The following is a 17505-nucleotide window of genomic DNA, read 5'->3' as shown; positions in this document are numbered from 1 at the left end:
CCCCACCCACACCTGACGGCCGACCGGACCCCGCCCTCCGCCCGCTCGCCCAACCCCTTCCCTCCCCCTCCCCCGTCGAATGGCCCGCGGGCAGGACATGCTGAGCAAGCCGCGGCCGCCCGGCCGGGTCCCCGCCCAGATCCCGGCTCCCGGTTCCCCGGCCGGGCCCGGCAGTCTTTAAATGCCGCCCTGGGCCGGAGTGGCGCGGCCCTCGCCACCTTTCTTTCTAGGACACGGGCAGCAGCCGCGCTGCCGAACGCTCCGGGTCCCCGCGGCTGCGGCCACCTTGGACCTCCCTCCCCTCCCCCTCCTCCTCTCCCGGGCCCGGCCTGCTCGGTCCGCGCCGGCCTCGGGCGTGCGCGCGCGCGCGCGGACCCGCGCCGGCGTGCACGCGCACCTCGGACCCGCGCTCCCGCTCCGCGCAGGACCGCCCCGGGTTCCCCGCGCGCGCGCCGCGTCCAGCGTCCCCCGCCGCCGGGCCGCCAGCCGTGCGCCCCGGTGCACCGCGCAGGAACATGGCGGGATCCGTGGCCGACAGTGATGCCGTGGTGGTGAGTGTGGCGGGGGAGGGGGGGCGCGCCCGGCGACCCCTTTCCGCCGCCGGCTCCGGCTGGGGCTAGGGCGGGGAGGAGCCGCAGGCCCGGCCCGGAGCCCCCCGCGCCGGGGCACGCCGGGTACCTGTTAGCGGGAGTCCGCGGTGCACACGGCCCGCCCGGGGGACGCTGGGCGGGGGAAGGGTGTTGGCGGGCGACCGCGACACCGCGGCGTTTCGCGGCCCCCTCCCCGCGCCCGTGCGAGGGGCGGCCAGGTGTGTGCGTGTTGCACGTGTGTGTGCGCGCGTGGGGGCGCGTGGCGCCCCGCCACCGCCCCCGACGTCCCGGGGATTCCCCCGAAGAAATGGGTCCCCGCCGGGGGCTCCCGGGAGAAGTTGAGCTCCGCTTGCTCCACTTGAGCCGCGTCCCCGAGGACGGGCCTGGCCCGCAGCGCTTCCCAAGCTGCGGGGCTTGGCCAGGGGCCTGCCAGCCGGCACGGGGCCCTGGCTCGCGGGTGGGCAGCGACCTTGAAGTCGATCTCAGTCTGACGGGTGTGAGGATCTTGAGCAGCTTAGCTACCCGAGGAAAGCAGGGGTTTTGTTCTGGGGAGGGAGGAGGAGGGTTGTGCGGTTATTTAATGGACTACGGGAAAGCCGGCATCTGCAGACACTGCCTCTGTGTCTGTGGAGGGCTGCTGGATTGTGCTAGACTAGGGTGGGTTGTCTCCCTCCCTGTTCTCCCTCCACCCCTGAAGAAAAGAGGGTCTGAGGAAAGCCAATCTGTGTGCTTCTATTTTTAGAAACTAGATGATGGGCACTTAAACAACTCTTTGGGCTCTCCAGTTCAAGCGGACGTGTACTTCCCACGACTGGTAAGATGGTTTTGTCTGTGTTCTGAGTCTCTCTGCCTCTATCTTTTCTTTCCTAAGCTCTTTTTTTTTCCCCCTTGCATTTTCTAATGGAACTGGCTTTGCTCTTAATAGTCAGTCGGTGAACTCGCTTTCTTCTCTTCCTTTGCAGATCGTTCCATTTTGTGGGCACATTAAAGGTGGCATGAGACCAGGCAAGAAAGTGTTGGTGATGGGCATCGTAGACCTCAACCCAGAGAGGTAAGGCACGGCTCCTGTCACTGTTCAGATACCGTGCAGCCGCGAGGCCCTGCCCATTTGTGTTGTGGCTCAATCTTCTCTTCCTTCCTTTGTGGACAGTGTAGCTAACTCATTGACAGTGCCAAGAAAGTACCATGTTCCCATGAAAAGAATGTGTATGAATCCCAGCCATCATTTCTCCAGACAGCTATTTATATCAGAGATGATAAATATAGACCCACATTTTCTCTTTGACCCTTAGGAAGGCCAAAGGGATTTTTGTTTTTTTCTTTTTACATAGTTTTGTACCATAGTGTTAGGAGCAAGACCTATCAGTATAAATAAGAAGCCAGCTTTACAAGGCATTATTTCTTCTGGTCAATTTCTGGGTCTGTGTTTGGAATTCTGAAGTGGATTAAGATAATGATGTGTGACCTTGGGTATTTCACTAAATCAGTCTCACAAAATCAGCTGGTCTCACAAAATCAGTTGGTTTGAGTATTATGTTACTTCTCTGTAGTCTTGTGAAGAGTAGGGTCTGGTAAAAGCAAAAAAAACCCACAGGAGTACTTGAGTCATGTTGAAATGTTATTTCCAACTGTGAATAAATGCAACTATTTCCTTTTCAGCTTTGCAATCAGCTTGACCTGTGGAGACTCAGAAGACCCTCCTGCCGATGTGGCCATTGAACTCAAAGCTGTGTTCACAGACCGGCAGCTACTCCGGAACTCTTGTATTTCTGGGGAAAGGGGTGAAGAGCAGTCAGCAATCCCTTACTTTCCATTCATCCCAGACCAGCCATTCAGGGTAAGTACCTCAAGTGCCTGGGCCCCAACTTTTGGCAGGGCCGTGATGTTCTTCTTATCCTAGTATGTGCCAAGAGTGCTTTCAGAAGCCAGAATTCCTGCATGTCTAGGAAAATGTTCACCCAATGATGAAAAAAAAAGAAAAAAGAATCAAAAGAGCTTTGTTTGCTGGTAGAAATTAATACCCATCATGTTAGCTCTTGGCTCTTTTCAGCCCATATATTTAGTAAATACATGTGTCTTTACATCTTCAAATCGCTAAGAATTAGTACTGAACTATACTTAGCTACTATGACAAATGTTATTCTGTGTAATCCCCAAAATAGTATTAGGCCTATAGTAAATACCTGCTCCCAAATATTTCATTGACTAATAAATATTAGGAAGTATCCAGAATTCCCTTCATTTTTTTCTTCTGCCTTTAAGTGGCTCAAAACATTATTAATTCTGGCCTTTTAAGCCATTTTGTGATTTTTCATTTCATTTTCTCTCATTCCCTTTGCTAATGAGGCCACATGTGTACCCTTGTTCCCCCTGTGGGTTAATTAAGCTAGCATCTATTTCATGGTCACAGGCTGAGTAGCTGACAGATTCCTTCCCATGGGCCTGGGTAAATGGTGACTTGCTACTCACTATCTAGCTGGCAGGAAACACAACCCAAATTTGCCATCTAATCAAGCAGCATTAGCAGAGCCTTCCTCTCTATGCCGGACAGTGCCAAATAAAAGACGCAAGTGAATAATGCATTTTAAAGGACTTACTGAAATGTCAGACCTGGTGATAAAGTTATGTTCATCACATCCTGTTACTATACATCACAGTAATGGCAACTTGATTAAAAGCTCCATGTTACAAGTAAGCCTTACCAAGCAGGCTCTACTTACATTACCTGGTTGTTCTGCATCTAGAGATTTTCAAAGGCCTATGATTGTTTATCTTCCCTTATAGTCTGTGGAGTCTGGAAAGAAGAATCTATGACTTTTGCCTCAGTGATAGAGTTGAGGTTGTTGCCCTTCTAACCACAGACTGGAGAAGATACCCCTGACTCATGATCTTACCTGGTTCCATACCAGTGCATTACTATGCTGTGTATAGTAATGTTTCTTTAGGCCCCTCTTGGCCAGAGCATCCTCTTAGTGATAGTCTTAACACTTAGCTCACGAGAGCAACCAGAGCTTCTGGCTTCCAGAAGGACATAATGCTTCCCAGCCACAAAATGAGACTGACCTAGTCCCTGACTGGTGATATAATTTTAGCAATAATATGAATTAGATGTGACTAATATCACATATGGAGTCCCTTCTTGCATGGCAAATACCAATGATTTTAATGAATACATCATAGCACAGAAGTAATAATTAAATTCTGTGGTGAATTACTTAAGGAAAAGGAGAAGAAAAAAGGTTTTACTGTGTGAAATCAGTATTTGTGTTTGGCTTAACAAAGCTTTGTTAATTACACATTCTTGGTCCAGTGGTAATTACTATACAACCTTCTCTCTGCCTTAGTGTTGACCATGTTTCAGTGTTCGGACTATCATTACGTGCTGCTTAATGGGTACCAGTTCTGCCTCTTGAGGGGCTTCCTTGGAGGTGGGATGGAATCATTCAAGAGTAGGCAGAAGAGGCTGAAGTGCCATACAGACACATCTATGCTATTTCCCATCCCTTCCTAGATTGCAAGGAAAGATGTTAAAGCCTAATCCCTTTTAAATCTTCAAAGGATATTGGGTAATGTAGAGCAGTGATTCGAAAAGTGTGTCCTTTTTTCCGGCAAGATTAGCATTGAATTTGGGGGAAGCATGCCATTTTAGACTTCACCCTGGAACTACTGCATTGGAACACTGGAGGGTGAAACCCAGCCATCAGTATTCTAACCACTCTCTGTGCTTCCAGAGCATTCTCATATTTGAGAATCATGGACAATACTGCCTTCTGCTAAAATGAACTTTTCATTTTTTTCCTCCAGCAGATTTCATTTAAATTGTGAATTGAGATTATAATTTTGTTTCTTCCAGGTGGAAATTCTTTGTGAGCACCCACGTTTCAGAGTGTTTGTGGATGGACACCAACTCTTTGATTTTTATCATCGCATTCAAACATTATCTGCCATTGACACCATAAAGATAAATGGGGACCTCCAGATCACCAAACTTGGCTGATGCTATTTGAAGTACTTTGAGTTCAAGTAGGATCAGGTGTCAAAACTACATGACTGTTGGTTTGGAAGATGTGTCCTAGAAAGATCTGGAGACTTATACAAACAAAAGGCAAGCTTCATTGTCTCTTCTTTCTGTGCAGTTCAAGTCTAAAACAACTGGGGTTTGCCCATAAGATGAAAGCTGTTGGACAAAGACACCGAGCCATTACTCCAAAAACAAAGTAATACCTTAATGCTGGATTTTATTCAGTCTACACTAAAATGGATTTGTGATTTGGTAGCAAATTATTCGTCATTTCCAAGCAAGGTTATTTAGAAACAAAAGTGCTAAAGACATTAAAAACTACCACGGTACATGAAAACCAACACATTTCTGCACTAACATGGAATTGTGTAGCACAAGCACCATTTTAGTCAGGGTATTTACATAGAATGTAGTTTGTTCAACTTTGGGCTTTATTTTGTTTTGGTTCTGGAGGGTTTTTGGCTTTGTTTTGTTTTGCACAGCATAATGTTAACTTAGATTTTTTGAAGCTTTCTTGTAGTTATTTATTTATATTCAATATATGTACTAGAGAATGAGCAATGTCTCAAGAACAGCAAAGTTATGAACTTTGGAATGTACAAATACCTTAGGTCCAAGGGAGGGGGAATTACACATTATAATCATAAAACAGGTGCATTTATATCTGTTGGATGATTATTCTCAATACCCCTGGACCTCTCAGCATAAATTGCTCTAAGTGCTTTTGGGAAAAATTTGCAACAATTTGGCAAAACTGCTTTTCAAGTTATTGTCAATTATATGAAATTCTATTTACATTGCTTTTTCTCTTTACTATGAATTAGCACAGTATTAAGATTAACTGTTCCCTAGATTTGCATAATAGCTCATTGTTATTAAATTAGTTGAAAACATGTACAAGGTGATTGCGTAGACAATGTTTAAAATGAATATTATATAAAGTTTTAAAAGTATAATATGAAAGATCCTGGAATGCAGTGTAAAGCAGAAGCAAATGGCCCCGAATAACTTACTTAGAAATAATTTATACCAACTTAAGCTGTTAGCTCATTGTATAACTTTTCTTATGCAGCCCTCACCAAAATCCCTAAGCAATGCCTATGGAGTTTCAGAACAGAAGATACTTCTGACCATATTCACTTGGAAGATAGGATAAGATGGGATCCAGATTAGAAAAGGATCCCACTGGTTTATCAGAAAGGTTAATTTCTAGGATCTCAGATGTTAGAGCCCAGCCAGTAGTATGAATGCTTCCAATGAACTCATTCAAGTTTCCCTGCACTTGGGGAACTAATCTGATGGTAGTCTCTGGTACTAGGCCACAGATAGTTGGTGTCCTGGGAATTGAATTTCACAAGCTGCACTGGCCCTGGAGAGAAGGACTCTTGGCATTGCTTTGGTCAGGTAGAAAGGGGAAAAAAGAGGTGCTGGGGTGGGATGTATTTATATATAATTTAGGTTTTGTTTGTACAGCTGACTGTGTCTTGTTATGACATGTCCTCGTCCTGCTTTGCTTTTGAGTTTTGTTGTTTTTGTTTTTTTTAATTTTTTACACAACATGCAGAGGCACAGCCATGACCAGGTCATGGTTATGTGTCGAGAATGTAGACAGTGTTTCAGTACCAAAGTCTAATATAACAGAGCAAACTAAAATTGTGAATTTTTTATAGGTGATACATTTGGATTTATCTCAACTTTGAAACTGTTCCACAGAGTTCCATGGTGTTTATATGCAAGGATACTATGTCCAACAAAACTGGCTGTGCTTTATGTATCAGCTGACTTATTCAGCCATAGTCAGCATGGGGGCTGTACTATGGCTGCAGGTATTTTCAAGCTGTTGATTAACTTCTCATGGCTTGTGAAGCCACTTTTAAAGAGTGTTTGTAGAGAGACATCCTGAAATATATTTGTAGGGGTTTGTTTCAACTCATGGTGGAAACCTCCTTGGGAGGGTTCTTGGGTGGCCAACCATCCTACGCACTGCTTGATCAGGTAGAACGTAAACAAGCAGGGAGTAAATGTGATCAGAAGTGACTGTTCTCTCTTATCTGCAAACTCATTAGCAGCCAAGCCCTTAGGAAGCTTAATGTGAAAATACAGTGTCAACCCTCCGTTGGCCTACAGGTCGTGGGAACCTCTTGGGTAAGCCTATTGGGATTAATCTAAATGATGTGATGGTTTGATTTAGGTGGAGCTAAATGAGTAGTGGGGCTAATTCCACTGTCCTTATGGTTAGCTGGAAACTGGAACGTGTTCGTGTTCGCGCCTTTCCCCAGCTTGTGAGGTCTAAGGTGTGAATTTTAGGTTGGAAAGTGCAATTGAACCCTTCACAGGACAAGTATTTGCATATGTGAGGAGTTATTTCTAACCAGAGCCCTAGTTTCGCAATAACCAAAAACTGAGGAATCACAATCAGGCTCTGGGGAAATAAAAGGCAGGCTTTAGACAATCTGTTTCTGCAGCAAAATTGGGGTAAATGTGTATATCTACTTCAAAGTTATTAAAAGTGACTTCTACTTTCTGGGGTTTTCCAGAATTGTCTTAAAATTATTTTTTTAAATTTTGAACTCTCATTTCAAATCTTGCCAACCTCAGTTTAAAACCTCCTAAGAGATTACTCTGATGATTTGTTAAATGGCAATTCCTTCCACTTGTATTTAAAAGAAGATATCAAAAATGAGGGAGAAAGCCCTATTGCCTGGAGAAAAACAAACCTTGGCATTTTCCAGCATTCATGTAGAAATAATAATAATGTTCCTATGATGACATATTTTCAAAGAAACACTTTCTTATTTACTGTATGGTGTAAAATGTTGCTAAATGTGTTGTTACATTATGTCACTGCTGAAAGTTATTTGCACTATAATAAAGGAATTTTCTATAAAATGTCTCCCAGTTTATTGTATGCCATATTTGGCCCCTGGTATAATGTACTTAGTATAGACAGTATGTGTGTGGCTGGTGGGGCTGTGGGTAGCACCAGCCATTCCCACTGTAATCGTGGATTGGCAACATTGATATAAAGAGAAGAGATAAAACAGAACAAAACTTAGGCGTTGCCAGAGGCATAATGAGCGTTATGTTGTACATACAGTGGGTACTTTTTTAATATAAGAAAAAATAAAAATTTTCCATGCAGTAAATTTACCTCTTGATGTTCAAGTCTGAGTTTTAACATGTGCATAGATTCTGAATCTAAGCATCATGTTATTAGGATCCAGTATCAATGCATCACCCCCCCCAAAAAAAATGCGCTTGTGCTATCTGTTGTAAATAACTTGTCTCTCCTACCCCTATCTTAGATCAGACCACCATGGATCTGTTTTCCCTCCCCAGAGTTCTGCATTTCCTAGAATGTCATAAAAACAATCATATAATACGTATATGTAATCTTTGGGAGTTGGCTTCTTTTGATTTATTTGTATAATGGCTTTGAACTTCATGCATACTGTCTGTTCCAATAGTTTTCCTTTATATTACTGAGTAATACTCCATTGTATGGGAGTGCTACAATTTATGCACCCATTCTCTTGAAGGATGCTGTGTGTGTCCATCCATGTCCTCCCCTCTCTCTCTTCTCTGAGACAAGGTTTCAATGTAGCCCAGGCTACATAGAGGACTTGAACTCACAATCCTCCTGACTCACCCTTTCAAGTTCTAGGAAAGGGGTTCTTAGTAAATTGTAAACATGATTTTAGCATAATGAATATATAACAGTAAGACCATATTGCTGTTGTCTTCTCTTTCCTGTGGTTTGAGTGATTAGGAAGGAAAGTTGATTCTTTGGTCATTCAAAGGATAAATTAGATAGCTTATCAAAGTTTTCCCAGCTTTAGTTTACAAGTAGGTAGCAGAGACTTTCCCACATGTTGGATCTAGGATCCCAGTTATACCCTAACTAGTTTTATTAATCCCTCTGTTTTTCTAAGGGGGCAGAACTGGAGGCTAAATTATAGCTTGCCTTGTCATGGTTTTGGCAGTTCTGTCCAGGCAAGCAGAGGCCTGTTGAGGTGGGGATGATGGAGGCTGTGGGACAGAGAACTTCTCCTGCCCCCCAGCCAAGCCTGGAAGGTACCTTGGGGGATTGACATTGTATTTGTTTTATGACAGCCTGGTCTAAAATATCGGAGTGCCATACCCTCTTAGGGCCTTCATTCATTCCACAGATGTTTACTGAGTTGTGTCTATTGCTGTCCTAGGCATTTGGACCCATCCATGAATAAAAAGACAAGGGTCTCTAGTGGTTTAAACTTAAGTGAACTTAAAAATCACGCAGGATCATCCTACTTAAGAAGTTCAGCTTCACACTGGGATATTCTGTTTTGGCCAATGTAGAGTGGGGCTCAGGAGTTTGTGTTTTTATTTTTATTTTATTTTTTCCCTGTCATGGGGCTTGAAATCAGGGCCTGGGCACCGTCTCTGAGCTTCTTTGGCCCAAGGCGAGTGCTCTACCACTTGAGCCATAGCACCACTTCAGGCTTTTTTCTGTTTATGTAGGAACTGAACCTGGGACTTCATGCATGCTAGGCAAGCACTCTACCACTGAGCCAGATTCCTAGCCCAGAGTTTGTGTTTTTTAAAGTCCTGGAAAGATTGGTCTGCAGCCAAAATTGGGCAATTCTTCCTTTAGGAACTCCTAAACAGTCACTGAATCAAACTGTTAGGTGTACGGGCCTTGGAACTCTGATCTGTGGATACTGTTGAGAGAAAACTGCTTTTCAATACAGATGAGTGCTAATCTGCCAAGATCCTGTCACTGTCATGAGAGTGTATATCATTGTACTTGACAACATTCTCTCACCTCCTACCTCCTGCCTCTACTTCAAAAATACACTGTATTAAAAGAAGGTTCTTGCTTCCAATGACTTGTGTCCAAGTCCTTTTGGGGTTGGGTTAGGACTGAAGTAAGCACTGTGACATCCATTTTAAACAGGGAACACTCCTATCAAGATAGATATTCTGGGGGAGGCTCATTTACTTCTTGGTAAGCATTGTAATTATTCACCGGACAATTGTCAGGGCATGTCCATCTAGCAAATGAGACAAATAGTAACTTACAGTTTGTAAAGAAGCTAAGGGCCAGTGGTAGTGGCCAAAGTGAGCTTTCTTGGAACTTTGGGGGGAAAAAGTTTCCTTAATGCACTTGAATGTATATGGGCTGTATGCTTACGTCCAGCTACTTGCTTCCTAATTATTGTATTAATTTCACAATGATTTTTTTAAAGTCTGCATAAGGCAGAGAACTACCTTGTGAAATATATACATCATAATTAATTAAGATGGGTGTATCTAAGGTACTGAAACACTACCCAAACTAAAGAGCAGGAGAAGAAATAGCTACGGACGCTTGCTCTTACTTTGATACACCCTTCCATCTCCCAGGAGAAAAAAGGGGTGACTAGGTGAGCAGACAGGGTAAGTAGGCACCATTGTTTCATAGGGCAACATAGGCAATCCCTAAATAATAGGCCCTGGGAAGTAGCCAGCCATAGGCCTGGAGGATGATGTGAGGGTTCAGGGCCTTCCAAGCCTTCTATGAGTCAGAATGATAACAAATAGTTGCTAATAACACAGCACCTCCCTTTTTATGAGTATTCCACTATTGACTTTATTTCTAGTTGTTTTTAGACAGAATCTTTCTTTGCCAAGGCTGGTTTTGAACCCCTGGACTCTTTATTATCCTCCTACCTCACGAGGAGCTGGAAATCCAGGTGTATACATTGATGCACACTTGTTACTCATTCTGAAACAACACACACAAACCATCATAGCTTACCCAAAAACAATTGCTCTGGGAAACAGAGGAAGTGATAGTCAGTTGGTATAAGGATGGAGGAGGTGGAAGCAGGGTGCCTGGGCCCCCGGAAGCTGGGAAGAATACTTAGATAAGTGCTTCCGCCATCCATTCGCCTCTCCTTCCTGTGGGAATAAGGATTGCAATGGTTCTTGTGACAACATATTTGGTGAACCAAAGGTGACAATGGGTGGTGCAGGAATGAAAGATTTCTTAAAGCCAATAGAGCCAAAGTTTAAAATAACACCACCAGTTTCCATGACAATCCTTCACAGTTCTATAAAGAAACAGTGTAAAAAGTATTTATTGCATGCCTGTATTTCCAACTACTCAGGAAACTGAGATCTGAGAGTCATGGTTCAAAGTGAGCCCATAAGATCCTTACCTCCAATTAATCACCAAAAAGTGAGGAGTGTATTAATAAATTGCTTTGTTAACTGATAACTCCTTTGTGTAACTACTTTAAAATAATAATAAAAAAAGAAAACATTTTTAAAGCTGAGAGCAGAGATGTGGCTGAAGTGATAGAACAGTAGCCTTGAGTAGAAATGCCAAGGAACAGTGTCCAGGCTGAGTTCCAATACCAGCATGAAAAAAGTACTCATCATCTCCAAGACTATTTTAATTCACTGTAAGATGTTTTTCATATAATTTCATGGGGATCTTATTTGTAATATAAACAAAATTAAGTGTATTAGGCAATATTGAGTATTTGTAAACTATACCTTGGGATTATTTTTACTCTTTATTAAAACAGCTATTACAATATTAAAAAGTAGGGATTACTCTTTATGCAATAAAAATGACCTTTAGCTCAGCATAAAAAGACATTTGATGCTGTAATAAAAAGTTAATGAAGAAGATGTGTGCAAAATAAGGAACCGTAGAAAACAATTTTTTAATGAGAATCTTCATGGAGTAGTGTGGTTTGTTACATCAACAAATTCTTTATAACACACATTCTTTTTTTAATCCTCAAATTTATAAAGGAATCATACATGCCTTGGAACATAAACCACAGCCTTTCACTGGAGGACATTGGAAATAGATTTGTTCTTCTGAGCTCTGATAAAAGCCAGAAATTGTGGTCACTTTACAGCTTTGTTTAAGATACTCTTAACATTCTTCTTGCTTTTGTAAATGATGTAAATTCCTGTTTTAGGAATCCTCTTGCAATCATCTAAATTAAATCAATTATTAATCATTTTTAATCTTCCTAATTGAAAGGGCAAATGCTTCCCTTTTATATAGTTTGTGGGGTTTATTTTGTTGTTGGTTTTTGTTGTTGTTGTTCTTGGTCATGGAGCTTTAATCTCAGCTTGGGCACTGTCCCTGAGTTCTTCAGCTCAAGGCTAGCACTCTACCACTTGAACCACAGCACCACTTCTGGTTTTCCGGTGGTTATTTGGAGATATAATTTCACAAACTTTCCTGCCTCTGGGGATGGGAGAGGGTGCTGGCTTTGAACCAAGATCCTCAAATCTCAGCCTCCTGAGTAGCTAGGATTACGGGTGTGAGCCACCAGCTCCTGGCTAGTTTGTGTTTTTTTAAGTATATCTGTGTGGCTAATTCACGCCCACAGTTTCTCTTCCTATAAGAATCACTTATACTAACTGGGAATCACTTATACTGGAGCTAAGGAATGAATAGAGAACTTTTAAAACACAGCAACATATTAGACACTGTGAGTTATAAAAAGTGATCAAAAGATACATCCCATCTGCCCTTGAAGAAATTGTGATTCAACTGGAAAGACTGGATGTGTGTGTGTGTGTGTGTGTGTGTGTGTGTGTGTGTGTGTGTGTGTGTGTGTGTGTGTGTGTGTGTGTGTGTGTGTGTGTAAAGATGAAGTCCATAAATACTCCAAGCAGATATGTCATGTGAGCAAATATTTCATGCTATGGTAGTTTGGAGAAGACAAAGCTTCAGGTGGGCTTGGGGTAATCCAGGAGGGGGCCTGGGCCTAAAGGATCCCAGCTGGGCTTACAAGGGCCTGTCTTCATCAGCATTTACTAACTTCCTGTCTGATCTCTTTATCTATGCTGACTTTGCCATATATTTGCCTTAGGTATGCTGACTTTTGTACCTAATCCATGGATAACAGACCTCCACTGTTTACCCTGAGGGTAAACTTTTGTTGTTGCACAGAATAGCTACTTTGTGAGCTTTAGTTCTAGGTACAGCCTTGCCCAATATAGCTTTCCATAGTGATAGACATGTCTTATAATCTGCACAGTGTGGTAAGGCAGTTACCAGCCATCACATGTGGCCACGGGGCACTAGGATATATGTGGCTAGTATGACTGAAGAATTGAATTTATTATCAGTAGTATTACTATTATAATGATGTAGTTGTACAAAGAGGTTACAATTCCATAAGTCAGGTTCTGAGTACAATGCTTCTTGTTCAATGTCACTCCTTCCTTTATTTTCCCCCATTTCCCCCTGCCACTCTTAGCCTCAAGTTATATAGTTCTAATGTATATTGAGTCTAATGACTACATTTGCTCACTGTTCCTCCCTCCACTCCATTTTCATTTTAATCACTTAAAACTTTACATAGTTACCTGTGGTTAGTGGCTATGATACTAAATATTAGGGGTATAGAACATTTGGTGTGCTGGGGTTCTCTCTGGCCTGGGCCTTCTGGTGTTATCAGGATGATAGAAGTTCATGTTTAACCCTAACCCTTATTCATCCTCAAACTTGGGAAAATCTAGTACTTTTGGAAAGCTGATGAAAGTCAATTCATTTAGGCATCAGGGTTCTCCTATAGGAATAAGGAATTTGAGGCTAGCTGTTCTCAGGACTCATGCCTGTAATCTTAGCTACTCAGCAAGCAGAGGTGGAGTGGAGGGGAGGAGGATGGATCTTGGTTCAAAGCCAGCCTAAGCAAACTGTTACTTGAAAGCCCCATCTCAGCTAATAAAAAGCTGTGTCTAATGATGTGTGCCTGCCATCCCAGCTAGCAGAAAGCAAAAATAGGAGGATTACAATCCAGGCCTGCCTGGGCATAAATGCAAGATCCTATTTGAAAATGAAAGTTAGAAGGCCTGGGGGGGGTGGCTCAAGTGAGAGAGCGTTGTCTAGGTGCTGGGGAAACAAAGTCTGGAGTACAAAAAACATTTTTTTAAGTCCTTAAGGCCATTGGTTTCAGGAAGCTTGAAAAGGAAATAGGCTGAAGTCTGAAGTCACAAGCCTCTCTCAGTGGTGCCATACCTGAATTTTCCAACAAGGGGGATACCCTAGTACCTGCTGTGATACCCATTCCCTAGAGGACTGCAGGGTGAGCTAGCAACTTCACAGCCAGTATTCATCATCCAGTCTTACAGATAACCAGTCCCTCCTGAGCATATTCCAAGTTCTAGGTGTTGGCAGCTGCTGCAGCACCGACCTGGTCTTTGTCTTCAGCGTCATATGCACCGCTGTCAGTGGTAATGCCAGTGCCACCACCAAGTAGCAGGGCAGAGCTGTCTGTTAGGGAACTGTAGGGGGTAATCGGAAGCATTTATTTATGACTAACACATTTCCACTGTGGCCCACTCACTCCTATGGACTTCTCCATAGGATGGCTGAAATGCCTTCACAATATGGCAGCTGAGATTGCCACACTCCCACAACATCCATAGGCCAACATACACAGGCCAGCCATATCCAGTGTGACAGGAAACTACACGAAAAGTGTGCATACCCAGGAGACAGGGAATCATTGGGAGCCATCTCAGAGGCCGGCCACATCGATGGCTAATTCCTGATACATGCAAATTTTCACAATTATTTGAGGATTACTTGAGAATTTGTATTTGAGAATTGTTATCCAGAGTTCCTTGCCAAGGAAATGCTGCTATGACTATTATATATATTCTCTTAGTCAACCCCCACAATTCTGTTGCCTGAGAAATTTTTGTTCTTTATATCTTCCCTCCGTGTCTCCTACATCCAGATCCTCTGAGTCAGTTCTAATAGAGAAAGCATAAAGAATGTAGAGAGGGCCTGGGGATGTAATTCAGCAGTAGAATAGCTGCTAAGTATGCTCAAGGCCATGAGTTTGATCCCCAGCACTGGAGTGTGTGTGTGTGTGTGTGTGTGTGTGTGTGTGTGTGTGTGAATGAATGAAATATGTGTATATTGTATATATGTATCTTATCTTTTGGTCATGGTAGCGTATCCTTATAATCCCAACATCCAGGAGTTGAGAAAGGAAGATTAGAAGAAGGCCAGCCTAGGTCCCATTGAGAGACCCTATCTCAAAACAAAACAAAAGAACAGCAACAGAAACTCACAAGTTCCTAATAGACCTAATAGGGCAAATTTCTGTGTTATGAGAAGCTATAACAAAACTTTAAATTATGGGCAAAGAGTAGAAAATGATTCCTACTGGGAACACTCATATAAATATAACTATGTGGAAAAAGTATTCAATTTGCTTTTTTCAAGTTAGAAATATGAATACTACTGAGAAAATATAAGTCCTTTTTAAAAATCTGTCTTCAGGTTTGATGTTTTATTATTTTGATGGTATTACCTAGACAGACTGAGGTAGCAAAGTCTACTGCTAGAAAAATTAAAGGAGGGTAGGGGGTAGGGAAGCAGACAACTTGAATAAGTAAAATGGGCAGATGGCAGCTGCCCTTATACAGTGCTTATTGCTATAAAAGTATTTAAAGTCTTCATTGCCAGAGCGTTTGTATTTTCTTTTAAAATCATAGCCAACAATTATGTTGCAAGTAAGTCAAAATAATTTTAACTATGTAGATCAGTATGGGCCTGTAGCTGGCCTACCAGATGCTATTTTACAATTGTTTCCATGGATTAAAGAGAAGATGGAGAATAACCATATGTCTGATTGGATACTGGCTGCTGAGGTGAAAGAGGAGGCCTTGACAAAGAGCTACTCAGCCTTTAGGTTCTCCCAATGTACTGAGAAAGTCTTTCATTTTCTTTCCACAGGCGTTCCCTGCATATATCTGGAGTCAGAGAAGACCGAGTAACCCAGTGGACATAGAAGCTGAAGGAAACAACATACTAAAACATCCTCTGCCCCCATTGGACCTTCTGGTAGGAAAAGACACCTTCTGCCTTCCAAAAAAATTCCTTCTATAGGTCATAGTAGAACACCAAGTTCTTACACAGCCAGTGTTAAGACAGCATTTGGCTTCCCTTGGTCCTTAGAAGTAAAATTACCTGGGATTCTTCTTCATTTGATTGGCTCAGCAATTGAAGTGCATTTATTTTTGATATAGCAATATTTAGAGGGGAAGGTCAGTGTCTCTGAATGCAAAAGACAGGAACATGAGAACGGATAGATTTAGCTTCAACCCTTGCCACTTACCAGGTATCTGACCTTCCTTGATAAGTTCTGGACAGTCTGGTCTTACTTTCTCATCTGTAATACGGGGTTACAAAACTCTTTTTTTTGGGGGGGGGGGAGTCCAGTCGTGGGCCTGAACTCTGGGCCTAGGTGCTGTCCCTCAGCTCTTCAGCTCAAGGCTAGCGCTCTACTTCTTGAGCCACAGCACCACTTCCGGCTTTTTTTCTTTTGGCTTATGTGGTGCTGAGGAATCGAACCCAGGGCCTCATGCATGCAAGGCAAGCGCTCTACCACTGAGCCACCTTCCCAGCCCAGGGTTACAAAACTCTTGACAAGATTACAACAAGTATTAAGCAAGAGAAGAGCCATACAACACTTAGCACAATGCCTGTCACATAAGCAGAGCTCAGTAAGGAGTCACTGTTAAAACTACATTGTGGTGATCACAGCTCCACCTGATAATTCTATTCTGGACTTGGCCCTTAGCAGTTCATAATCTACAAAATAGGATTTCACATCACAAATGAGGAAAATAAGTCCAGGGAGCTTAGATGTCATGTCTGGGTAGTATGTTTGCCTCTGGCTGAGGAGACTTGAGTGGGAACCAACTCACAAAGGATAACTAGTGGCCTGAGACAGTGGTTTCCTCCCCAAGAGTATTGAGGGATGAGATGGGAATCTAGCTACTGACTTGCCTGATTCTTCAGGAAAGGCTTTAGAGCCTGACCTCCCCCCCACCCCCCCAGCAGTGTTCAGAAGGGATTAATTAGTGGCCGGGAACATAACAGTGACAGGCCATCCTTATTCCAACAAACTACCCAGATGCACCCAACAGCTCCAACCAGATGGAAAACGACCACTTAGGTCTTAATGAGCTTGTTCGGATGTAATTCTGGGGAACCTCAAGAGCCTGACTAATTGCCCCCCTTCTTTTTTGCTTTGTCTTTCATTTGTTTCAGTTGTCTTCACCAAACATGCTCCTCCTCATTAGCTGGGTCTCAGCTATACATGCTGTCCCATCCTGCTTTCTGAGCAGTTGTGAAGTCATTTTGCAAGTGTCAGGTTCTGAGACTGTGTTTTGATTTATTTGGCTAGGTTCAAGGTCTCATCCATTTATGTGAACAGCTTTCATCTTTACCTGAAGAGCACAGTTCTAGAACTTATTACTACTCATGAAAGGCTCTAGAAGAGAAAGATTTTCTCTTTCCCACAAAAAGTAACTCCCTGGCAAAGCAATGAACAAGCTCTGGGGTTCAGTGACCTGGCACACATTTTTATGAACCACCTGCTGCCTGGGAAAGGAAGATGGGAATCTGATGATTTTTCACCCTGGTGGAGGTTCAAAGCACATTCTACTCCACCACCACCCTATGGCCTTAAAGCAGGACAACTCCTACTTCTGTAGTAAATGTAGACAAATCAGAGTCCCAGTGAAGTCAAGTACCAAAGAGACAAACTCTGGGTGGCTGGTTGTTTCTAGTGTGCTCACCGGATGCAGCCTGGTCTTCCCCAAAAATCACTCACACTGGAGATGAGGCCCTGCCTCTGGAAGACACCTGTAAAGAATACACAGAGCCAAACACTAGTATAATCCTAGCTACTCAGGAATATGAGAGTCAGAGGATCATTGTTTGCAGCCAGACTGAGCAGAAAAAGTGCTTAAGATTCCATCTCCAAACATAACCATCAAAAATTGGACTAGAAGCATGGTTCAAAGGGTAGACCATCAGCCAAACAAGCAAGCAAGAAAAGTAAGTGAGAGGCTATGCATTCAAATCCCAGTACT

At 43.0% G+C, this 17505-nt stretch overlaps 1 protein-coding gene across 1 annotated transcript; it reads left to right on the top strand.

The window, feature by feature from the left end:
* The first annotated feature begins 418 nt into the window (after window positions 1-418).
* LOC138839045 (galectin-related protein) lies at window positions 419-7512 on the top strand. Its single transcript, XM_070038692.1, has 5 exons — window positions 419-551; window positions 1333-1404; window positions 1553-1641; window positions 2250-2427; window positions 4444-7512. Exons 1-5 carry the CDS (start codon window positions 516-518, stop codon window positions 4585-4587), a joined length of 519 nt encoding a protein of 172 aa, XP_069894793.1. The 5' UTR covers window positions 419-515; the 3' UTR covers window positions 4588-7512.
* The last annotated feature ends 9993 nt before the right edge of the window (window positions 7513-17505 follow it).

The sequence above is a fragment of the Dipodomys merriami genome, unplaced genomic scaffold (assembly GCF_024711535.1).
Source record: "Dipodomys merriami isolate MVZ:Mamm:240054 unplaced genomic scaffold, mDipMer1.0.p SCAF_290, whole genome shotgun sequence".
NCBI lineage: Eukaryota > Metazoa > Chordata > Mammalia > Rodentia > Heteromyidae > Dipodomys > Dipodomys merriami.
The sequence above is the reverse complement of the archived record's forward strand: the minus strand, read 5'-3'. Positions and strand labels throughout refer to the sequence as shown.